We start from the raw sequence: 25,683 nt of genomic DNA on the forward strand, positions 1-25,683 counted from the left end.
TGAATGAAGGCAGGCCTCTCAGGACCTTAGGGGAGGCCGTGATGTCCCCCAGAGATTTTCAGGTGACAAGTCTTTCTTGTGTCAGGGCACCTCCCCAAATCTGCAGCGCATTGAGTCCTTCTGCTCAAACGCCTGCTGGGAAGGCCGGCCTGACCCCTGCATGGTTGATTTGCTTTTGAACTCTGGACAGCTGATTTATACTTTAATGCCTTGGCTGTTTCTGTGAAGGAGGAGTTTTAAATATATCCCCAGAAAGGCCTCGTGGGTACACCATGGTTTCCTCCACGAACACACGGTGGGGTGGGAAAGGGAGAGGTGGGAAATGTACGCAGACCGTGAGCAGAAAAGAGAGAATATTCCCGAGTTTGGTCTAAAGACCATGGTGACAACTTTCAAGAGGTCTCATACCGTATGTTGTGCCGCTTTTGCAATGGGACTGAGAAGACTGAAGAGCAATCCCACAAAATGTTACCCGTGTTTATCCCAAGGCTGGGATCACCAGGGGCTTTCAGTTTCGTTGTACTTAATTTCTTGCAAATACTCTATTTCCGTGTACTCCTGTGGCGAACACAAGATAAAGAGCAAACGTGATTTTTTTTCCAAGTGGCATCTGTTTGGGGGCAGACACGCCCGAAGGAGGTACTTCTCTGTGGGTAGCTTCTTTGAGACGAGTTAGTGTGAACTGCAGCCTCGGAGCTCAGCTCTGGGTGCGGGATGTCAGCCTCCCTCGGTGAGAGCTGCGGGCGGCAGGGATGGAGGAGGCGCCTGTGTCAGGAGATCCGAGGAGCTTCAGGGAACACCCGAGGGGCAGGTCTTGAGGCACGGCCCCACACGCTCTGAAGCCTCCACGTCTGTCGGGTGGGGGGCGGACCTTCCAAAATGACGTTGGTTTTCAGTTAAACATTATCTGCACCATCCACGCGACAGAGCTGTGCTGTCCAGTGTGTGGACGGGGCTCGACTGGGAGGGGCTCAGACACCAAGCATGCAGCTTCCGGAAAAAGCTCTGGCTCAAAATTACCAACGCCTTCTGGGTCAGGCTCCGGAAGTCAGTCAGGCTCCGGAAGTCAGTCAGGCTCCGGAAGTCAAGTTCCGGATGTCAAGTTCCGGAAGTCAGTCAGGCCTCGAAAGTCAAGTTCCGGAAACTGGCCTTGCAATCATTAGGTGGAGATATTGTTTGTTCTGTGCTCAGATTTGTCATCCTCCTTAAATTCAAAGGAGATAGAAGCTGCAATACTTGTCAGAGTTTAGGGGTGATTGGAAAGGAATTTTAAGAATCCGTTATTATGTTTCAGACAGCAGCAGCCTCCCTCATGATGCGGAAGGCAACGTGGGAGGGAAACCCTCCGGGGCCTGATTCAGCTTGGCAAGCGTGAGAGGACACCCGATGAACTTCTCGGAGGTATCCAGAAAAGACCAGACCCAAACCCAGACAGAATCTTCTTTTCATGTTGGTGGATGGCGGTGGGGAGGAGTAGGCACATGCGTCCAGTCCTAGGCATTCCAGAGATTAAAAACACAGGAGCAGAGGAGGAAAACTGGAGAGGTTTTAAACATCAGAAAATGTCCGCATGGGCTATTACAGAGTCTTCGGTGGAGGTGGAGAGAGTCCCTGCGCAACCCCTTCCCTGCTGCCAGCCAGCCTCATCGTAAAGGGACTTGAGAGCAGCCAAGGGGAGGAGTATTTACAGGTCTGGCATTGGCCAACAGGCGGAGGCGAGCAGGATGAGCAGGATGCAGCTTTCTTTCTGGGCCTTGCATTTCACAGTGAGGATTTTAACACTAATCCTGGTAAAGCCTGCATATCAGCGGGGAGTCAGAGTAAAACAATCTAAAATGTGGCCCTTCCCATTGAGTAACCTGTGACCTTATAGCAATTGAACTATTGGCTGCATCACTGTAAGCTAATAACCTATTTTACAGAATGGAGCCTACAGACTCTGTTTTAAATGGCTGTGCTTTTTTTTTTTTTTTAAACAACATTCCTGCAGAATTCCCTGGAGTGAGACTCAGGACAATATTAAATCCAATGAATCACGCAGCCTTCAGGAGGGCAGGGCAGCATACGGCAGAGCAGCACTGAATGATGGCTTGGCTTGGTGTCCCTGGTGGCAGCAGTGGCCACACAGGCACCATGTTCTCATTCAACAAAGACTCAGGTTAGTGAGGGAGACGCCTATGCCAAATCTTCCTTCTCTCTTTCTCAAGTTTTCAGATGTTGTGCAACTTTTTTTACAGCCCTCAGTTCTGCAAGAAGCCTCGTGAATGCTTCCATCAGTGCATCATGCAAGGCATCTGACAAGCAGTTGCCTCATGGTCTGTATGCAGTTCGTTGATTTGAAAATTACTCCCTGTGTGTACCTTGCTCTCAGGTCAGGCTCAACTCCGGGGAGTCTCATGGTCAGGCCAGGGTACACAGGCCTGGATGGGTTTACTTCGTGCTGTGCTTGCCTAGGCCTGATCAAAACTACGCTCCAGGCCCTAGGGATTCTGCTCTGCCCCTTACCACCTATTGGCTTGCTTGTGTGAAAGCCCTGAAGGCCATGCTCCCAAAAGTGGGCCTTGAAGACTGGGCTGGCCAAGGGTCCTGGTGCTGCAGATCCTTTCTAGAGGAGTCAGCTCCATCTACCTCCTTCGGAGTGGTAAGTTGCTCATAGGACTTACGATCGTGTTCATAGGATGTAGTTAGAATGTCTAGTATGTGTGCCCAAATGGATGAGGACCCTAGAGGGAGGAACCGAAGCTTTAAGGCCTTGATGCTCCCAGGATAGTTCAAAGATAGGCAAGGCCAGCGGCATTGTCAGGGATCTATTAGAATTGTACAATCTCTGACCTCACCCAGACCTGAGTCGGAATCTGCATTTTACTAGGCGATTTCTGCGAATTGTTGCCTTTTGAAACTCATCTAAAGTTGGGCAGAGTCAACATTCCTGCCCTAATTTGTGGTGTGTGGCTGCAGTGAGGGACATCTTGCCTTGGTTTGCTGACTTGCTGTGGAGGGGATATGGCCTGCACAGCCCCTTTCTCAATTTCCTTTTCTCCAGACACTCACAGCTGTGACTCATTTGTGTGTCAGGTGTTTGAGTGATGACTCAATACTAGAAACCCCATCATGAAGTGTGTCCTTGTGGGCTGATGATGCCACATGCTGATGGGACCGATTCATCGGTGACGTGGGGCAGTTAATCCCACTCTCAGCCCTTTGTGGGAAGCTCCCAAGCTGGCTTCACAGAGCTTTGTGTTGACAGAGCCGCTCCTCTCCTCTCCACGTGCCTGTTGGGAAGTGCAGGGAGCGCAGATGCAGCCTGGGCGTGTCCTCTGGGTAGGACTAGATCCTTCATGGGAGGACTGAGGAATGTGAACCTGAGGCCCGGATTGTCGTTGGTGCCGCTGCTCCTGGGTGCTTTCATGGCATTGGAGGCCAGTGTACACAGGATTCATCTCCTAGTCTGGCAGTGAAGGAGCCTGCCGTGTTTTGATTTGATGTCCTTGCCACCTATGCACATGTGAAGAGAAGAACACTACAGTGACAAATGAACTGAAAAATGGCTCCCAAGAACTTAATTCAAAGAATGGGAACAGGTCCCTTTCCATAAGCTGATTTCCTTGTGAACACCATCCATTCATTTCAACCTCACTGGCTACACCTGTGATTCAGGCAATGGAATCTGATCATGACTGTAGGAGATGAAAGACAAAGATAAGACTGTTCCATCGGTGACAAGAGCTCTCTCTTGTGTGTGTGTGTGTGTGTGTGTGAGAGAGAGAGAGAGAGAGAGAGAGAGAGAGAGAGAGAGAGAGAGAGAATAACCTCTGTGACACACAGATGGAGGCTGTGGAACAAGAGTTACACCTCTGTCATCCCTCCACTTTGTTCCAGGGAGCCCAGCCATCTGCACTCAGGCCCTCAGGTGGATTTGCCCTTCGGTCACCGGGTTGCACTGTGAGTTCTGAATCCCTGACTCCCCGGCCGGACTCTTCAGTGCACAGCTGCCACAGGCAACCTGGACAAATCCAGCCAGGCGGGCAGCGCAGGGCTCACCTCGTCAAGGACTTTGCAGCCACCTTAACTTTGAGTCTCCTTGCTTCTGTCAGGAGGTGCCACAACCTTAGACGTAGCTCTTGTTGGTGTTAATTATTTCCTTTTCATTTCCAGCTGGCACAGAGCTTTAGCACCTTAAGTTGCTCAATTTGATCTCTGCACTCAGGAACAAGGTAATTAAGTCAGCCACAATATAAGAAAACTCATCTGCCTCGACTTGTTGCCCGTCTTCAGACAGTGCTCCATCCTAAATCATTTGATAATGTAAGAGGCTTGGTGCAGTTTTCTACTTGACTGAGGGTTAGTTCATTAGGTCACAATCAGTAATTGATTCTCAGTGTGTCTCTGCTGGTTTTATTACAGTAATGAGGACTGTCGTTTTTTTTCATCTTCTCTAATCTGTTACCCAAACCATCAGCTTCTCAGTTTGGTGTCAGGATGACTTTGACAGGTTGTTAGCAGCCATGTGATGTACGGAACATCACAGAAATGTCTCAAACTGTGTTGCTGTGTACCACACAGAGCCTCAGGTGGTCCCGAAATCAGTGAAAGCACTTGCAAGGGAAAAGTTACAGCAGCAATTGAAAATATGACTACAGGCTTGATGTCCTAATGAAGAAGTTCTTTGCACTGTCGGATCTGTTTTGACTCTCAGGGCAGACTTTTCAGGGCTGGGTGGCATCTGCAGCTCTCCTCTGGAATATCCCTGAGCAGAAAAAGGAAGAGTACAGCTCAAGAGCAAAGCAGGCATTTCATTGCAAGAAGTTGCATGTTCTTCATGATCTCTGTGGAGCTCCTTTAAAAGAGTGAGCAACAATCTGTCATCTCTATGCAATCTGATTTCCTCTTAATTTCTGTTTATCTTGAGAAGGGGAAATCCATAGTATGAAGGCCAGGAGAGAGAAACGTGGTGTCATTTATTGTTCTTCTGCTGTGTTCTGGATGACTTCAAATGTAGACAGCCACAAGAGACAAAGAGGGGAAAGGCATTTTCTTTTTTGTATGGATACAATAAAAATATTATAATAAAATTGACCTTTTGTTTTTATCTAATGAATACACTTTAAAATTTAAATCTTTTCCAAGACTTTGGAGTGTTTTGAGGCCGAGGATTATACTCACCAGAGCTAGTACTGTCTAATGGTAACAGGAATTTTTTTTTTTATTGGATTTTAGGTTTTGGGGTACATGAGCAGAGCATGCAAGACAGTTGCGTAGGTATACACATGGCAGTGTGCTTTGCTTTTCTTCTCCCCTTCACCCACATTTGGCATTTCTCCCCAGGCTATCCCTCCCCACCTCCCCCTCCCACTGGCCCTCCCCCTTTCCCCCCAATAGACCCCAGTGTTTAGTACTCCCCTTTCTGTGTCCATGTGTTCTCATTTTTCATCACCCACCTATGAGTGAGAATATGCGGTGTTTCATTTTCTGTTCTTGTGTCAGTTTGCTGAGGATGATGGGTAACAGGAATTTTAAGTTCAGAATAGCCAGGAATCCTGGAATGACTCTCTAAGAACAGGACACAAAAGGCCACAAAGACAGTAATGTAGCACTGGCTTCTCAAAGCCCTTACTAGCCTTGTATAAAGGATGATAGATATAAGTTGAGTATGTGTGAACTGTGAAATAAACTATATTTGTGAACCTTTTCACAAAGAAGCAGCACTGAAATAGTAGACCAGTCGTAATGTTCCACTAAAAACCAGAAGTCATGAGACCACTGGGCAAAGAACAAAGAGGCCAAGGGTTTGTTCTGACAGCCTCAGGAATGTTTTTTGTTACCTGGTGGACATGGCTAAACGTTTTGCTGTCTAACATACAAACGATGATCCCTGGAAGATGAGAGCCTGAGATGTGTCCAAAGTTAGATTCACACGGGTTAAGAAAAACATTTCTCCTACCCTGAGATTGCAGAAGAGGGACAGAGGCCTGGAGACAGCTCGGGGTGGCTTTGCCTCGGTGACATTGTGGGTAACATCGTTAGCCAGCTCCAGGATGCTGGCATAGCATCCAGAACTGCCAATTTAGCCTATGTTTGCAGCCTGAGATTATGAAAAGCTCTTATCAACACTAAAAGTAATATTTAGCAAGCCTCATCGATCCTTCTTTAAATAAAGCACGTATTTTAGGTGAGGCTAGCAATTTTGCCATAGGATTAATTTCATCCAACAAACTGCTGTGCAATGTCTGACAAAAGATCTTTTTATAAATTCAACATTGGAAAATAAGTCATAATCCCATTGGCTTCCTTCATTTCTCTCTACTCTATAGAAGGCATGCAGCAACACAAGGTCTCCTGCAGTCCAAGACAGGTAGAACAGATATTAATAAATCACCAGCAAATATATAGATGAAGGTGACAGAGGCTGTAGGAAATCAAATCATTACACTTGTTCTGCTGCTGCACACTGAGTGACTAGTTCTTGGTAAAGAACTCAGACACCAGAATATCTAAACTTCCCAATGTCCCCCAGGACTTCCTGAGCTTCCAGATTCAGCATGGTTCTGACCTCTGGCCTTCAACAGACGAGTCCCAATTCTCTAAGAGAGGGCAAGTACATGTGAAAGCAAACAAGGTTTAGAAGGATTCTCAATCTCTGTATTCTGAGTTTTTACAATAGTTGAGTGTGGGCGACTTTGTTAAAAATAAAGAAAGAAGGAAAGGAAGGAGGGAAGAAAATACTGGTGAATTTAAAGCAGACCCTTAAATAAAACAATCAATTGCTATATAAAACCCAAGTTGAGCAAGATTTCTATTTGCCAGTCCCTAATTAGGTTTTGAAAGAAAGGGAATCCCTGCACCACGTACTAAGAATATTTTGCTGCCTGCTGCTTTTTCTGGCAGAATCTTCCTGGTTTGTGTTAAGAGTGCTATTCTGACATTGGATACTGCTGAGAATTGGGCAACAATCAGTGTGCTGGCCATCATCTGAGGAGGTGCTAGGTTTGGAAGCCTTACTGGGCACTGGCACACAGGCTCCCATGTTGCTCTAACATCAAACGTTGACCAAATGTCTTGGCCTCCCTGTGCCTTGAGTCACAGTAAAGCTAGTCTCCTGGACAATGACGAGTGCTGCATGTGGATGTCAGAAGCCAGGCTCTGAGTGCCAAGTCTCAGGAAGACTATCCATAGTTTACAAAACCCCCAAACCCTAGGAAAAGAATTGATCAAACACACCTGATAGACTTCTCTAATCCGTATCAGTTCTTCTCTCTCCTTCCCCTCCCCCAATCCCATTGCTGCTCTTTGTACCTTGAATGTTCCCATTGCCTCTATTTTCATTCAACTCCAAACTATTATTTGAATCCAATGCAGTCTCACCTTTGGGCCTATATATAGTCTCTTGTCTGTGAACTTTTTGGCCCAAATGCATCCTTGCCTCTTCTTGGACTTCCTGTGTTCTGATTATGAGACACTGAAAAATGTGCTGGCAATCACTGAGGTGCAGGCTCCAGGCCTGCACACTGATGGTCCTGGGCCCCTCCACCTGGGTGTCCCTTGGGCATCCTAAGGATGCTTCCCGAAGAAAGTCTAAGGTGGAATCCAACAGTACCGCCCCGAGAGATGCTTCATTTGATCCCCATTTGAGCCTCCAAAGCCCTAGCCCATGACAGATACTCATTTGCCAAACTTTCTGTCTCCACACTAAACCTAGTCCATCTTCAGGCCCTGCCACTGTGAATTCTAAATGTCTTCCATTTTGTCTGCTTTTATGTTCTTCTGACGATCTCCTGTGAAACTACCTGCCTTAGCCAGTGGTTTCTGGCTTGTATCTGGAGAAGACACTAACTGTCATCCTGCCTCTAATCTTGCCTCCTTCAGTAATCTCCCACTTTGCTGCATACCTGTTCTTTGCCGAGCAGAGATCCAATGTCTGTACTTAAACCCTTTAATCACTCCTGTTGCTCTCAGGATGAAATAGAACACTTAAGGCCATTTGTGGTCTGGTATGACCTGCTTCCCTCAAAATCCATTTCTCAGCATCCCCTGCCCCTCTTCTCCACTTCCCCCACCCTTGCAATTTTCATTCCAGCCATACTGAACAGATTCTATGCCCCAGTCTCTATAATATGACCAGTCCCTCTTGCCTCAGGATCTTTGCATAAGGCCCATTCTTGCTTGACTTAGGATGTCTTCCTTCTCCTAAGTACCACAAGTGCAAACACTCTGTCTTCTTCAACACATGATCTGCATTGCCTAGAACAGGGATGAATAAATTGTAGACACCTCAAATATGTTTAATAAGTTAGTCAAATAAATGACATACAGGCATTCAAAAGAGTGCTGTGCCTTTCATAGTATTTACCTTAGAAAACAATAGCAAAAACAAAGAATGACTATTTATTTTGCAAAGAATCAAACTCCTGATTTGTATGGATTATGATGTCTAGGAGTCTCTCTCCATCTGTCTCACACACACGCACAGACACACGCCCATGCACATACACCCACGCACACACATGCACACACACATACGCACACACACACATACACACGCACGCATGCACAGAGTCATTATCTAGCATGGCTATCCATATTGTTTCCCAAGATGGGTTCCAAGTTACTATTGATTATAGAAATAAAATTTATTGTCAAAAGATAAAAACTAAAATTTTTTGTCCCTAAGAAAATGTAAAGAATGTGCCTTGGTCTCAAAAAGTGTTTTCATGTAAATGCAAAGTTATTCTCCTATTTATTGGGTGCTTACTACATGCTAAGCACTGTGCTAGGGAATAGAACTGCAATAAAAAATAAAAAACAACCCCTGCCCCATTGACTGCTGACAAGATGCCTCAACATGGCTGCTGTGTTCCTACTTGGGAGGAAGCCACTCCACATATCAGAGGAGGAAGGAAGACGGAGGAGTGCTGGGGGAGGGGAAAGATGGGTCAAGGAGAAGAGAGCTCTGCCTTACCACTGAGGCCCAGGGGCTTCCTGGAGAACTGCCATGGCTGATGAGAATGTATTCAGTTGCCTTCCAGAAAATCTCCTCCAGCTGGTCCACGTCATCCAAATCCTCAGCTCTCACTAAGAGTGGAGGGTGTTTCTTACTGTTGTTTTGTGTCAGACTGTGAAGAGAGAATAAGAAGAGCTGGGAGAGTGGGCATTTGGGGAACACAAATGTGGCGTACTGATGCTTCACCCAGGTGGTTTTGGACCCTTTTACCACATAGTTGGCTTTGGTACTTTGCATTCCTCACTCGGGTGACACTTGGGTGACACCAGCAAAAAAGACAGGGGAAAGTTCATGCTGATTTTTGAATTCTGAGAGCCTAGAATTCAGTGAACATTCAGAGAATATTCAGTTTTAAAGTGTATTTGTAAGAATGGCTGACAAGAAACAGTCGTGCACCCAATCCTGACAAGATCAAGATTCCCTGGGACTTTCGGTTAGGGAGAGAGGAGTGCACAAATACTCCTTCTTCCGTTAGTGGGTTCCTAACAGAAGAGATGCTGAGCTCTATCCTCTTTCTCCTTCACCATGAACACCTCATACGGAGCTAACAAAAACCCCAGAAAGGATTGGGAAATCTGGGCATAGAGACAGACCCCTTTCCCAGGTAACCTTTGTGGAAGCACCAAGAGCTTAAAAGTGAGAGTGGATATAGGGATCTCAGGGCAGAGGGGCCTTAACAGCTGCCCAGAGCTTCCCACGGCCAAGCAATGGGCAGTAGTGGCAGAAAAATTCTCTGTATTCTCTGTGTGGAGGTGGGTAAGAGCTTGTAGAGCAGGAATGGGGCTGAAGAGTCCCTGATCCAGTAACTGGCTCCCCCGCCAGAGGAGAAGTCTTTGCTGCTGGGAGTCTCTGCTGATGTCAGAATGGATGGCCCTGACATGTGACATCATCATCTAGAACTGGGGAAGGATGAGCATCCTGACTTTCCTGGAAGTGTGCTCCCACCATCAGGTAAAATTAACATGTGAGCTTCTAGACACAAACAAAATGAATGTCCACTGCCACTAACAACTCTGAGGGTCCTGTACTTCTGTGGACACACACACACAGACTCAACAAAAAGTTACACAGGGTCTATCTAATCATCCATCAATCATCTGTTAATTTACCTATAGTATCTATCATTTGTCTACAACTTCCTTTATTCACTTGAGGTGGCAAAGAGATCTTTCATCTAAGTACAGCTCAGTCTCATTCTCTTTAGAAGCTATATAACATTCAGCTTAATGGTGGCACTACAGTTGATTTAACTGTTCCCTTATTGATGGCAATTTGGTTGTTTACAGATTTTAATGAGAAGATGGCATTCCATTTTATGAACTTACCGTAATTGCTGAACGCATTCTCTTACTGGTAGATCCTAGGCTGCAGACAATGTTTCCTGTTACAGGACTCCCTCAGAATCCCTGTCCATATACCTTTATAATGTTTTTATTTTATTTTTCTTTAGATTCATTAAAGTGAGATGGCATGGCCAAAGGGTAGGCAAATATATTTTATTACATAATTCCAAATTGCTCCCAAAATGTTTGTAGCAGTTGGTTTTTCCTGCCAACAATTAGGAAGCTGCCTGTTTTTTCACAGCCTCGACAGCAATCAATGTGAACAATATATGACTTGTTAACAATCAGATTTGGCAAAATCTATTTCGTTGCTACTCACTTCCTCATTCCTTTAATCAATACTGTGGTTGAGCATCTTTTCACAGATGTATTTGCCATTCATACCTCATTTTTGCCTATACGTATTCTTTATCCCTTTAGCGTATTGTCTGTCATTTTCTTTCAATGAGTTGGATTTCTCTAAATACGGGGTATTAACAGTCAGTTGTAAATGTTTTCCCTCCCTTGTTTGTCACTTGTGTTTTAGTTTTGTCTAGTCTTGTTCTTATTAGGAAAACATTAGTCATTTTGTTCCTGACCCTTCACTGCAAGGCCACAAAAATGTTCCTTCATATTTTCTTCCAGAATTCTTTTGGTTTTTATTTTTTACACTTAGGTCTTTGATTTAACATAAATTTATTTTTGTGATATAAGGTAGGGATCTTCCTTTTATTTTTTTTCCAAATGCATAGTCAATTGTTCTCATTCAACATGTTTTAAAAAACTACCCTTTCCCACTTATTTTAAATGCTGCTTTTATGATAGATTAGAGACCCATGTGTACTTAAATTGGCTTCTGTACCGCTTTTTCTGTTCCACTGGTGGATTTGCCCGGTGTCAAACTCTTAACTTATATTTTCATCATCCTTGCTGTAAGTTGGGAGGCTTTTCAACCCCTGGAGTTTCTGGGAGCCAGAAACGACGCATTGCTTCTTATGTTCCACAGGGGCAGAGCGCACTGCTGAACACAGAGCTTCCTTTAGGAGAAAATTTGGATTTTCACACATTCAAAAAGAAATTATGAAACTAATTAGCTAAAACTCAAGGTTATAAAATCACTGCTAATGGGCAGAAAGGCCTCTCCAGAATTTAAATTCTTCCTGGTGCTCCTCCTGTGCATTTACGTGCAGATAGCATCCTCCCAGGGCTGGGAGAAGCGCCTCCAGGAGAGCTTAGTTTACCTTCCAGGTTCTGGGGTACGCAGCCCTTCCAGTTACCGTCTCAAGCAAGGGAGCACCTGCCTCAGGAATAGCGGCTCCCGTGAAATCTTCAGATCTTAAAGGGCACTGGTAAACGTCACAGTCTCCCAGCAGGAGAGTAGAGACAGCCAGTAGGTATAAATCTCAGGCAGCCAATGGTTGGCATCCATAAGCCTTACCTTGTAAATAATTCACTTCAGTGCAGGAAATCTGCATACGAGCATGAAATGTCATTTATAACTCACAGGACACTGGCTTGGCTGGGAACAACTTTCCAGTCTCTTCGACTCATTAAGTGCTGCTAAGGAAGAGAGAATGCAGCTGATGTAGAATAAACCCCCTGCAGTAAGCCTGTGACTGTACAGACTAGTTAGCAGTACTCAAACTGAAAATAAAACTCATGACCATGCGGGCATCATCACTCCGCTCTCTAAGCTCAGCGTCTCTCCAGGGTTAGCTTGGCTCCACCTCATTTTCCAAGCTGCTTCCAGGCCTGCCCTTCACTGAAACCCCGAGCAGACCAGGAGAAAGGTTGGCTGTGGTGCTTTCTCGTGAAGTGATGCGCGTTCACTGGCTGCAAAGAGAATATATAATGTTCCAATTAAGAGCTTATCGCCCTGAAATTCTGGAATCTCACATAGATGACTTGTGGAGAAGCAAGATGGTCTTTGTAATGAGCTCCTTTTCTCTCTTTATTAAATATTGATTGACTATAGAAGAAATTCAATTTCCAAATAGAGCTTAAGTCTTATTCCTAGGGTATTTGGTAGTAAGTCTTTTATTTTTTTGTTTGCTTGTTTGTTTCAGTTTTGACATGAGGACTGTGAACATCTCCAGAACAGAAGACATTTGGAAGAGCTCATGTCCATTGGTATCTGAAACTTGGCTGCTCATGTGGGTGAGTGCTTTTTTTTTCTTTTCTTCTTTGAGTGAGGGCCGGATATGTTGAAAACACAAAAACCTACAGTGGGAGAAAGAAGGAGGTTTTTACCTGTGGAAGGAAAAATAAAATGAATATGCCTTCAAGTTTGACTAGAAGCCTCTGAAAGTGTTTTCAGCCAATTTTACAACTATCTGTTGATACACAGAGACCTTAACTAAGCACAAGTGTAATCACTCTAGAAATAAACTCAAAGAACGGCTGAGTTTTCTTGGCTTTCTTCCCAAGAGAGTTATTGACGGAAAGACCAGGAGGGATTCATTATGAGATGGTTTACCTATTAGAAGGTCTCATGTCACTGGCTCTCAGAGGCAATAAGAGATTTGCAGGCTCTCGCTGATGAAGTGCTCATCCTGTCTCAAGGAGCGGCCTCAGATAGAAGGAGGTCGCTGCAGAATACATGGTTCACTCTGTCCATCTGTGTAGCCCCTGCTCTATCACGGATGGATATTAATTTCCTCTGGCCTAATTTCCTTTTTACAAAGTAATTTGATAGCAATCCCACATTTGCTCTCTCCTAGGTGGCTGTAAATTGATTGCTTGATGAATGTTCTAGTATTTTTTTTAACTGCTAAGGTTATCATTTACCCACTTTCAAAATATGCTGTTTGCCCTTTTCCAGTCTCCAGAAATACCTTGTATCCTGCTGTGATCCTCAGCAACACCAATTACATGGAAAAGAACCAACAATGTGAAGAAACATGAATATGGTGTTCATTTTCAAACTGAAAAAGGAAATAATTGCAGTTACTATTTACAGTATCTGGCTTTTCAGGCTTCATGCTACACGCAGCTAACTCTTTGTCAAACAATTAATTTTGTTTAAAATAAATAAGTTTATATATTTAAGGTCATGTTTCAGAAGTCAAACCATAACCATGGTTTTTATTGAGTCATAAAATGAGTTGGGGAAAAGGCAATGCATCTAAAACAACTCTTGAGATCCTCCACGAAGAATTTTAAGTATCAGTGTAAATTAAAAGCAGATTCACAGAGTGTTCTATGAAACAGAGCTCCCTATTAACTTGAGGGTGCCAGATTGGATCATTCCTCAGATTTCTCATGGCTTTTAAATGCAATAAGTACAAGCCAGGTGGATTATCAAAGGGATCTGTGGCCAGTATGGCATTAGTGTTCCAGTGTGATTTAAGCACATACATCACGACTGATTTTTTTTTAGTGGTTAAAACATACAAGTGACAATGTGCCAACAAACTTTTCTCAAACCATACCATATATTGTTGGTTTAGCAGAGGTTCCAATTCATAGCAATAAGTTTTGTGCCTTTTATTCTGAATTTCACAGTCTTTTAAAAAACTTTTTTATTTTTTAAATGTCTCTGTAATTTTTGTTTGTTTAATGCTTCTTAAAATTATTTACTTATTATTATTATAATACTTTAAGTTCTGGGGTACATGTACACACGTAGAACTACTAACAAACTTTCACAGTCTTTTAAGAAAGCGCCTTGACTGATAACTGGCTGAAAGACCATAAATGAAATCAATGAAAACTAATATCAATGAAAATAAACCTAGTCAAGGCGATGGCCGCTGGAATAACAGGATCCCGAAGTTAAGATTTATTTAGCATGCTGCTTCTTTCTCAGAAATCAAAAGAGTAAACACACATCAAGTTAAGTACGTGATCCCTAAACCAACTATATCTGACAATTCTTGGCTAAAAACTTGTAGATACACTTTCAAGAAGTGGAAAAATGGAAGAAAATGATATCCCTAAACTAACAAATGAGAAAATAGTTAACATGAGGCCTTATCCTTTTGGTGGCCAGTGGTTGTCCCTGGTTGCAGACTGTGTGCACAGGGAAGGACAGGGCCTCTTTCATGTTATGAGGGGGCACTGAGCCACCGTGGGAAGGAAGGAACTCAGATTATCTCCTGTTAACTAGATGAAGGAAAAATTGTTTTAATTAGGGACGTCTCCCAGCTCCCTTCCTGAACCCTAGCATTTATCTACTGGTAAAATAGGGCTAGGCACCATTGAAGAATGTGGGATGGAGCTCCCCATAAGTTGAAAGTAGTCAGGCTTAGGGACTGATGATGGGAGGAACTGGACTGGCCTCGATGCTGGAGTATTGCATGGAGAGAGAGCAGGTACTTAGCCACCCTTCTGTTTCAAAGCTGGAGCTACTTGGGTTGTATCACATTTGCATTCTAATAGTCTACCAGCTAATAGGCCTCCAGCCTTGAGGAAGTCAAGGAGGAAAAGGAGAAAGATGGGATTTCTTAATGCTGATGAAGTCTTTATTCCAGTTACAGAGAGATGGAACTGGTGGATTTAATTCTTGTTGAAATATGTGTCGTTGCATCTTACCTACGAAATCAGGATCTCCATCTCTTTTTGTAAATTCAAAATGGTCTCCAACATACAACGATCATAAACTATACTTAGATCTGTACTGCTTGATTAAATTGTGCTTTACTGCCGCAAAAGGGCCATCAGGAGGCATTTGCATGGGTGGGAACCTGGGAGCTTCCTCACTGGGCTGAAAGGTAAGTGACTAGAGTCACTGGAGTGTTGGGTCTCAATTCCTTCTTTCTCTACTCCTCCACTTGTCCTATGTTTGAAGCCGAGGATAAGAACAGCAATGCTGTTACCCAGGCACTAGTGTAAATAAAACCAAGCTAGAAATGACGGAGCAGGAGGAAATACTTGTGATATTCCACAAATACCACCACTGCTAGTAGTGAGAGAAAAGTACTTCGACAGGAAAACAAGAAGCCAGTGAGCCATTCTTAAGGGGAATCCTAAGAGCACGGACGCCATTCTTCTCCCACTTAGGATGTCTTGCTGTATGAGTGCATGGAGGCACCTGGACTTCTCTAGAGCCAGAATTCGGAGAATCTTTTGCTTTATTTGAGTTGACCATGAGGCAGTTTTCCTGTAAATGTGACTGACTTAAGTAAATCAAATACAAAACAAAAATCAGCTTTAGGTCCCATGAGGAACTTCCAGAAATACCCAAAGTCTAGTTAGTCACTGAAGAACAAGTATAATTCCTAATGGCAATGCTTCCTACAGCATTCTGTGTAAATCTGGAACCCCAAGATATTAACAGGTTATTTTTAAGAAAGGGGTTTTTGTTAATTTGGGAAACACTGGATAAAATGAAGTGACAGTATTTGAGAGCACTGAAATGAAATCTTTCCCTGCTATGATTCTGAGCTGCAGGTTCTCCTCTGGCTCCCACCATGAGATAGCTGGCAGGACCTCTGCAGTGGCCACAGGTCAGGAGTGGAGGAGCTGAGGAGGTGGCATGTATAAGGTCTCCATGATCAGGGAGGGTCAGAAGAAATCAAAGGTCTCATCCTGGTGTTTCTCCCACGTGGAGCTCTGTGGGGGCAGGGTGGGGGACATGACAGGAATAGCAAAATGGGTGTAAGGTGCCCAAGAACTTTGGGGCTAGCTGCTCAACTTCCATGTGTAGCTTGCGGAAGGCTGCAGGCTTATAGGAGAAACCTGTGTTCCGCTCAGCTCTGTGTCCAGAGGGAAGAAAAATTATGAGACAAATGGGACTGTTTCACATTTTGGCAAACATCTTGAATGCCCGGCTTGACTGAAGGCAACTGGGTTTTCTTATCTGCTTCTGCACTGAGTCTTTTGAAATACCTAACCTCATGCAGGCTCTGGAAAACCCTGCTGCACATAATGCTAATGTCTTAGTATTATCATGCAGGTAATTTTGAGATTCTGGATCCCTGAAAACGCCTCAGGGACTCCCGGACTTCACTTTGAGAATCAATATGACAGTGACTGGGGTTGAAACAAAGAGACAACAGGGCCTTCACAACTGGACAGCCAGGGTCTGGACTCCTTGGGGGACCAGCTTGAGTCTCAATAGTCTAGCCAAAGCCACAGAAGTCAGCATAACAACTGTGCAAGACAGGCCAGTGAGTGTCCATTGGACACTGTGGGAGGCCAAGAGCCCTTCCTCCTGAGCCAGGGGGCACCATGGAGAGGGATGTGGGGAAGCAGGGAGGCAGGAATTTGACTCAATGGGCACCTCAAAGACTGTGTCATCCAAGTCACTGAACATCTTTGGCAGGGCTATGCATCGACTGAACATTTAAACCCCAATTTCTTTTTAATCAGAAGAAACTGAGCTGGTTCACTTTAAGAAACAGACTGGCAGTCCCTCAAAATATTGAATAGCGTTATCATACAATGAGCAGTTCTGCTCCTAGAGATATACCCAAGAGAAGTAAAAACGTTTGTCCACACAAAAACGTGTACACAAATGTTCAGAGCAACGTTACTCATAAGAGTCAAAAGGTGGGAATGCTCCAAACGCACATCAAGTGATGAATGGATAAACGGAGGTTGGTAAATCCATGGAGTTGAATATTAGCCACAAAAAGGAATGAGGCAAACACATGCTGCAAGGAAGATGAACAGGAAACACTACACTTAGTGAGAGCGTCACAAAGACCACATGTTGTATGACGGAATTATCTGAAATGTCCAGAATAGGTAAAGCTGTAGAAACACGATGGTATTTATCAGGGTCTGGAGGGCTGGGGAGGAAGGAGGGACTGCCGATGGCCATGAAGTCTCTCTATGGGGTGATAAAACTATTCGAAAATTAGTTATGGCAATGGTTGCACGACTCTGTGAATATATTAAAAACCACTGAATCGGACACTTACGGCTACATTTTGTAGTATGTAAATTATATCTGTATCTTCTATTAAAAACATTTTGTCCTTACTTTATCAAAATAGGACTTGAGAATTCAATAAAAGACTTGAGTTCTCACTAATTAAGTTTAATACATTTTACTGTGAGATCAGATCAGTTTTGAAAATTAAAATGCTGTATTAAAAATAATGCTACCTTTTTCTTGCAAATTCCACCCCCGAAAAAAAATTAATCAATATTTATTCCTATAGGACTTCTCAGAGGTTTTACGCATATGTCATTATGTCCGGTGAGGGTTCAAGATTGCAGTGTTTCCAAAAACAGCTGCTCCCTGCACCTCTGCAGTCTCAGAGCATTTGGTGTAGCTCTCTTAATGTCCTAGAGAAGTCAGTTGGAGAGGTTGTCCTTTTAACTTTAAGGGAAAAAAGAGGCTTTACTGATCTATATGGGATGAGAGAAACCTTGGAAACAGAGTTAGGAGATAAACTTGTTTCTGTAGAACAGAAACATTTAATTTGAAGGGACCTTAAAAGGAAGGCAGCCCCAGTGACCCTTCCTGGGGTGAGGGCTGTGCCAGGCGCGTTCATACCACACCCCTCAGCTTTCCAGCCGGACCATGAGGCCAGCGTGATGTCCCAGGTAGCACAAAGAGGTTTGGAGAAGTCAGTTTTCTTATGGGCAAACAACAAGGAGGTGATGGGATGGGCCTCTGGCCTCAGGGATGTCTCATGGTTCCTGCGCCCTTATCTCTAAACTTTGCAACCACAAAATATGGAGCCAATAGCACTGGCTTAAGCACGTTTTAGGAGAGAATGGTGAATTAATAAATTACCTGTGCTGTTTTCACTCTGCTTTGATTGGCCCAATTATTTCTATTGTGATAAGTGAAATTTACCCATCACCTGTAAATTTCAAGTGTACAAGAGACATCAAAGTCTAAATTTTTTTTACTAATGGCCGTAATCAGCAAAGACTGTCATTTTAGTGACACACTTTTGGAATGCAATCAGTTTGCTACTCATCTATAATGGTTTAGTCTTTTAGTTTTAAAATCTACCACTCAGATGGAAACTGTTCTTTGCAACACATCACACCAAGAACGTTTGACCATGTTGTTTCTTCTTCATCTGACAGTACAAAAGAGAAGACCACCTGTAGTCGTAATCTGACTCTTCTAGCTATTCAGTTATGACTTCTCTCAAGGTACAGGCATCATTTCTGATCAACCAAGTAAAACCAAGTGATAGTATGAATGCACTCACACTTAAAAATAAGTAGCAAATACAATCAAGAAGATTCTTATTAGTGACTACATTTTATTAAGGGTGGGTGTCCATGTCAGGTTTGAATATGGAATATTTACTTTTCTTTCCTTGACCTGCAAGTCTATGAATTATTTTATGATTACACATACAAGTAGAAGCAATGTTATATAGAAACCCGATGAATAATGTACAGTTTATTTAATTAACTCAGAGGAGGAAGGATTCTTTTCTGTTGTTAGGGGGTATGTATAGGATACAGTACTTGGGAGTTTCACACTAATAATGTCCTTGCATGGGGTGGAGGATCACTCTTCCTTCAATTGATAGGACTGTTGAAATCCCTAAAAAGTTTGGAATAATCCCAATGCACTTGTTATCCTGCCTGCCTGATGCCTGCTTCATTCCAAGTCCAGTGCATAGTAATGGATTTTAAAAATCACTGTGACAAGGGATGCAGAGCATGTCCCTTGTCCTAGTGCCCATGTCACATGTAGTAGTCAGGTATGTTGTTGTGATAACAACCCCCAAATCTCAGTGGTTCATGACAATGAACATTTCTTCTTGTTTAAAATATCTCACTACTGTGACACTGTGTGTCTTCTCATTCCAGAACTCAGGCTAAGGAGCAGAGATCTGGGGGGACAAGTCCTTTTCATGGAAGATGAGAAGTACCGGGGGGAGAACCAAATCACACAGTTGCTCTCGAAGCTTCTGCTCACATATGCCTCACATCACACTGCCCTTGTTGTTGTGGCCAAAGCAGGCCACAGGCCACACCTGGTAGTGGATCTGCTCCCCCAAGTTGCAGCGTGATGGGCAAGTGTGTTTGCTGTTACTGAGAAAGGGAAGGGATAAATAGTTGTGACAGATGATACAAATGTGAATACTCAGCCTGACACAACTCCAGTGGAACAGGCTGTCTGTTTTGCTAGAACCCATGTCAGCTTTTGGATTTTCACCCTCTGTGCGTGACACAGATTCCACTGGACACCAAACTTATCCACAGCATCCATACAGAGATATTTGGACTCACTGAACACTCAATCACCACGTGCAAACAGGAGATACTGAGCTTCCAGTAAATAAAAACTCTCAGATGCATCAATAACCTAAGAAGAAATTAAATGTGAAGATCTGATCAGAAACATGGTTCTGGAACCAGTGAACACTGGCCAGAAGAAAAAAACGAAGTCCTATTCCACTGCCTGGACAATATTAGGAAGGAATTCCTTGTAGTTTCCTACCTTGTGTTGGCTTTAGAGTCATTGATGAGTGGTATCTATGTTGCATGATACATAACGTAGTGAGAATTATTCACATCGGAAACCGTTTTCCTACTGGCTACTGAGACGTTACCATCATCTGATTTATTACGAAGTGTTGTTTTCCTTGTCAGCATTCTGTGGTTTAACAGCACACCTGAGTGTGAATTAGTTATCAACTGGCTTTCTTATTGAAAAGACAGATAAGGCTGCATGAAAATGCTTAGCACATGGTTAGGAAGCAGTGGATGAAAATGGCAGAAGTAGGACCCAGAAGATGAACTCTTTTACTTTTGATTATTCAGATTATACGTAAGTTCCCATGCTGCTGAAATCTCTTCAGCAGCAAGTTAACCTCCAACCTGAAAAAGATGGAAGAAATCAAGAGTTGAGGACGGAGGGGACAGGGATGGTCTCTGCACCATGTGCTCCCGGAGGTGGGGACCCCTGCCTTGCCCATCTTTGCATTCCTCATGTCTGCTGTGGACCTGGTACTGAGAGGTTTGACGTACTGAGAGGTTTGAGGTACTATTTTTACCATTGCCTCTCTTGATTTCCCACCGAGTGCCTCCTGAGTCATGCACCCCATCACAGCCTTCGCGCAAGGCCTGGAGACTGACCCAGCACACACTGGCCTAGGATTAAATCATAACCATCATCATGTACCTAAGCTTCTACCTATCTGCATGTTGACTGATGAAATTTGTAAAGTGTTATAAGGACTTCAAATCCACTTATAACTATGACACGCAAAATGCACAAAACCAGCTTCTAAAGCCTTCTGTGAGGATCGGTTACATTTATTTAAGACTGAAGAACTTTAAGATCCTTACTTTTAAAATGTAAAAAAACAAAACAAAACAAAACAAAACAAAACCAGAAAAGGAAATAGAAGCAGTGTTGGAAATCAAGAAAGAGAGGAAGGAGATGCTTCCTGCCTTCTCCCATCCCATCTCCGCTTCGGTCAGAAACACTAAGAGGAACCCTGTGCTACAGAAGACTTTCTAGAAAATTTGTCTAAGGACATTAGCCTTTTTGATATATGACTGGGTGAAAACTTCCTTTTCATAAACCATTGAACACCCCATCACCTCTGCAAACGGGGTGTCTATTAATGGGGTCTGCTGCCGGCACATAGGCTACTCCTTCATGAATGCTGAAATTCAATGCAACTTTTGCTTCTGTCCTGTAATGAAGGAAAAGAAGCTTTCTGCTAGGAGTGCCGTGTTGAAACTGTCTGGGTAGGTTGAGTCTGTAGGTGTTGCAGGCGCACTTAGGGTTAAAGCACTTGGAGGCATCCTCGCTTCTGTGTTAAGAGGATCTCTGTGTAGGGGAGAGAACATGGACTCATTGGCCTGTATACTGATGTAATGCCCAAGGGGAGGGCCCAGTACCTTTTCTGGAAGCGGCTGCTCTTCCTCAGATTGGAAACTGGAATTGGGAGGTTGTCTTGGCCAGAACCAAGAAAGAATGAACTCTGGATTGACATCTCAACTTAAACTTTGTAGAATCTGGATTCGAGAGACAGAGCACTCACAGGAGGTTGGGGCAAAAGAGTGCTTTGTAGGACCATAGCTCAGCAGTGATACTTCCCTCTTTTCCAAGGTTAAAGACCCACAAACTCAATGTGGTAGGTGCTTCCTTCCGCAGAAAATTCCCCTTGAGTATCCATCCCTTTCCTGCGGAGTCTTGTTTAAATGTTCCCAGCTGTGTTATGGGGAATTGGGGAGGAGCTGTGGGAACATACTTGTCCATGTGGGGCTGCAGCAGCAAACAGTGAGAGGTCTCCTTGATGACAGTGACTCTGAGGACACGGAGCTGGTGCTATGACACCTGGTAACTAAGTTCCCAAGGAGTTTTTCCTTTTCTTTGTTAACCTTGAAGATCCAAGTATTATGTTACAAAGCCAAATGGAATCTTCCCACACATAGAGTTCTCAGGTTTATCAAGTGCTTCTGTGACTCAGTGATGCTACACGAGAACATTTAAACATATCTCCAAAGCACAATCTTTGGATCTGAGGGCAAAAAGCTTCTGTGAATATTAAAAACAAACTGCATCTTCCTGAATCAAAATAAATACTACTATCTGCGTTTTAATGGAAACAAAATCTAGGATTACTTTTGTGCCTTAAGCAAAATGTAGAAACTCATTTTCCCATCAGACTTGGGATGTCAGACACCTAGGAAAGTTATTTCAGGGACTTTCCTTTAACCTGATGAGGCTCTAACATTTCTTTCCCTGGATTCCAAGTGCAGGTTTCCTGGTTGTCCATTTAGTTGTTAAAGCGGGAGAGATCCTGCCGGAAGATAAGCATCACAGAAGAGCAGGAGGAAAGCTGAGTGAAGGAGGTTACTTGGGAGCCACCCCTGGAAGCAGCCCTTGTGCAGACCATCACTGCAGGGTGGAGAGCGACTTTGAGACGTGTGGTGGCCTCTGGATGCTGCTGTACTGCTGGCCTCTGGATGCTGCTGTACTGCTGGCCTCTGGATGCTGCTGTACTGCTGGCCTCTGGATGCTGCTGTACTGCTGGCCTCTGGATGCTGCTGTACTGCTGGCCTCTGGATGCTGCTGTACTGCCTCCTGGGAATATTCACGATCTTCCACTGCTTGTAAACGGTGCCCAATGAGTGGAAAATTAGAGGGCACTTACACACACACACACACACACACATTCACTGAACACTTGCTGCGTTATCTCCTGAGTGTGTATGGCTTTTGACAAGGTGCCTGATGAAGACAGATGCACATGGTTGTGAGTCCACTGAAGCTCATGATGGGTGCCCCACAGTGTTGGTGTTGAGTAAAAGTGCCCAGGACAATATTCACTGTGCTTGACGCACCGTATGACTAATAGAATATCTGCTACTGTGTGAACAGTGAGCATATGCGCAGCATGCAAACCAGCAGCCCAGTGTTGTTCTGATGGTCTTGTCCTGAGTGCTTTTTCTCATCCAGTTGGAGATGACTCATTCTCTAGAAAGAAGAGCAAACAATGGTGGGTCCCACCAAGGCCATGGACAAGGGAAAGGCAGAAATATGTAGAGGGTGAGAGACAGAGGAGGCTTGAGACTTGCAGGGAGGGACAAGAACGGAACTCGGAAGCTTGTTTTTTAGCAGATCCCAAGCTGTGACAGTCAATAGTTGTGGACCACACATGTGCAGAGTGACACCTAGAATTCTCAGAGTTGGTGATTTAAAGAGAAGAAAAAAAAAAGCACAGACTAAAAATTAATCCTCAATTTCCCACAGATCTCAAACTTCCAGCTGCTAAATGACAGTGGTATGTGGGGGGCGGAAAGAGACCGCATCTAGGAGGGATGGCCTTGTCTATTACAGTTGAGACGGGTGCCAAGAAAGGACGAAGATGCTCTCTGCCAACTAGACTTAGAGGGGGAAAAAAACCATAATCATGTTTATTTTCATGATAATCATATGCAAATGAGGTCACTACAATCTATAAACATGGTAATTCCTTTTTATGGATAAGTACAACTTAAAAGTTGTGAACAAGAGCAAAAGGATATAATTTTCTAGTTTTCTAATGAGCTGAGAGTTTATGCCCAGTTATAGTTGTGCTTAGAATGGTTTTTCTATTTCCTCCTTCTGTAGCTCTGGTAGAGAATCTATGAGGACTGGAGATAGAGCGAAGATGGCTTAAATCCTGGCTGCACCAATTGTCCTCCACATGATCTAGGACAATTGACCCACGCTTTGCAGATCTGTTTCCTTTCCTACAAAATAGACGGGACAACCAGAAGGTCAAAGTGAAGTGACAAGATGTGAACTTGCTCTGTATGATAGTAGGAACTATTTGCTGGGAAGGGATTGTGGTTTCTTAGCTGTCTTTTAAATGTGGTTGTCTGTGCGTTAAGAAAGGAACATTTTAATTCCAAACAGCTCTGTGAATCAGCTGGGGCTGAAGACTTGGGTGAAGTTAATCCGTAGTCAGTGGATTTTAGGTAGTTAACTTTAAATAATTAGGAATAGCACTGACATATTTGACCATATTTAGTGCATCTGCTTAAAATTCTATTTGAAAACTTAAACCATGTGGTAGGTTAAGCCAGCCTTCTACTGCAGCCTGAAGCATGTGCCGATGCAACATGGGCCCGCTAAGGCAAGGCATGTACCAGGTGATAGAAAACGAAATGACGTAGGTGAGTCTTACCGTCCCCACTCCTCTCTCCTTTTCCTCCCTTCCCTCACTCCAGGTTTAGATGTCCTGTTTCCTGCAGACCCTCACCTGGCCTGTTTTTGATCGAAGCATTTGTGGTTAGATGAGGACATGGATAACTAATGAGAAGTCTTGTCACCCACGCAGGACAGGAGCAGTGAAGAAATCACTCCTGAATATGTGTGCTGTGCTTAACATGGCAGCGCGGCATCATAACCATATGTGGGTGTTTAAAAATGCCATTTGCTGATTTTCATGATGTCAGTTGGGCTCCTCCCACACCTGTTCTGAGGCATGAGAATGATAGATCCTGCAGTTTATGGGCTGAGCTGCAGTGGATGATTCACACGATTAAGATTCATCGGCGGCCTCTGATCAGAGTCTTACTTAAATGAACCTGCTCCCTCCATGGGTCTTCTGTATTTAGAGACTTGGTCCAGGTTACCCTGTTAACCCGCTTTATTGGAGAATCTCCTGCTGTATTTATGGGATGGGAGAGCCCAAAGGTTTTTACTTTCAGCTGCTGCCTCTTTTTGCCCCTTAAATGTAGAAAGTAAACCCTAATTTTTTCTATGGAAGAAAATTTTTTCTTTAATCTGTCATAGAAAAGGAGACTTTTCAAGCACAGAGAAGTTATTTCAACTTTGGACTTGTGAAGAGAGTCAGCATCTACTGCATCTGGATTAAATAGACACGATTCTGTCCCTCTGAGGGGTCTGTGGCATCCCAGTCAGTGCAGAGGAGTTCAGGACACCGGTCTGATGCCTCTGGAGGAACGAACAGCCAGCATCATCCCTGGAAGCGTAGGTCGTTGGTTGGTAGAGGTTCCTGTTGAATTAGAAGACTGTGCATCAGACACTAAAGCTGGTCCTTTCCCAAACTGGGGTTTGGAGGCTGCATGTTGCCAGAAGGAGCCTGGCTTGCATCGCTTCCCTCTTCATCACTCCCTGGCTTTCAGAGAGTGAAGGCTTGCTCGTGAAGGGCATCCCTGCTCTTGGGTTCTCTTTCTGGGTCTCACCCCGCCTCTGATTGTCTGGTCCTTACTCTGAGCTTCACTCCTGACTCCATTTTCTGAGTTCTGCTACCTAATTCAAGCTCCAAGTCTCAAGTTCCCATGCAGGCCCCAGGCACACAGAGACACACGCTCACTGTTGGGAGGACTCTGCCCCACCTCTGTGGCAGCCATGCTGTGAGGCCATTAAGAAGCCATGCACCATGTCAGCAGCATTCTGTTCCCTCAGACCCTCATAACCTGTGTCCCCGCTCTGCACCGTGACCCTGTTTGCCCCAGACCCTCATAACCTGTGTCCCCGCTCTGCACCGTGACCCTGTTTGTGGGACCCCACTTTGGCTGTTTTGTCTCTTTGTTCCTTTCTCCTCCTTTTGAATAGTAGACCGCCCTGGAGCTGTCCTCGACTTTTGTGTGATCTCTTCCATGTTCCCTTTCGTGTTTTATTCACTATTTTCAAATATGTGATCGTCTGCTGGCAGACCACGTGTAGAACTTCTCCTAGTCAGCCTGAGAGCCACTGGCACACCCCCAAACAGTCCATTTTCCTGGCCAACCTCCACCTCCACCTTCTTATGATTTCCCTGCTCCTGTGAATGGTGTCACCAGCCTTCTAGTTAGACGCTGTCATTGTCAATTCAGCCATCCCCTGCCCCCCACCCCTGCTAGTTCTGGCTTCACATCCCCCTTAACATCCCAGAGTTCTGCGCTAATTCAGACCCTCATGCTGCTAGAGGGCATGCATGGCTGCGATGGCCACTCAGTGGCCCAGCCATCTCCATGGCATGGCCT

General features: G+C 44.3%; 1 protein-coding gene and 1 long non-coding RNA gene across 3 annotated transcripts; one reads left to right on the forward strand and one right to left on the reverse strand.

Moving 5' to 3' along the window:
• The first annotated feature begins 1,114 nt into the window (after positions 1–1,114).
• Positions 1,115–13,368, forward strand: LOC108587910 (uncharacterized). Of its 2 annotated transcripts, XR_013525376.1 has the most exons (6): positions 1,115–1,163; positions 1,295–1,401; positions 1,991–2,158; positions 2,238–9,949; positions 12,387–12,477; positions 13,142–13,368. It is a non-coding gene; the product is annotated as an uncharacterized LOC108587910 (long non-coding RNA). The 2 variants fall into 2 exon arrangements; XR_001906691.3 differs by lacking the exon at positions 2,238–9,949.
• On the reverse strand, positions 13,114–21,549 carry SMIM21 (small integral membrane protein 21). Its single transcript, XM_017963560.3, is given in 3 exon segments — positions 13,114–13,218; positions 13,221–13,244; positions 21,320–21,549. Coding segments are annotated over 3 exon segments (270 nt in total). The 5' UTR covers positions 21,461–21,549.
• Between the last annotated feature and the right edge of the window lie 4,134 nt (positions 21,550–25,683).

The sequence above is a fragment of the Callithrix jacchus genome, chromosome 13, assembly GCF_049354715.1.
Source record: "Callithrix jacchus isolate 240 chromosome 13, calJac240_pri, whole genome shotgun sequence".
In the NCBI taxonomy this organism is placed as follows: Eukaryota; Metazoa; Chordata; class Mammalia; order Primates; family Cebidae; genus Callithrix; species Callithrix jacchus.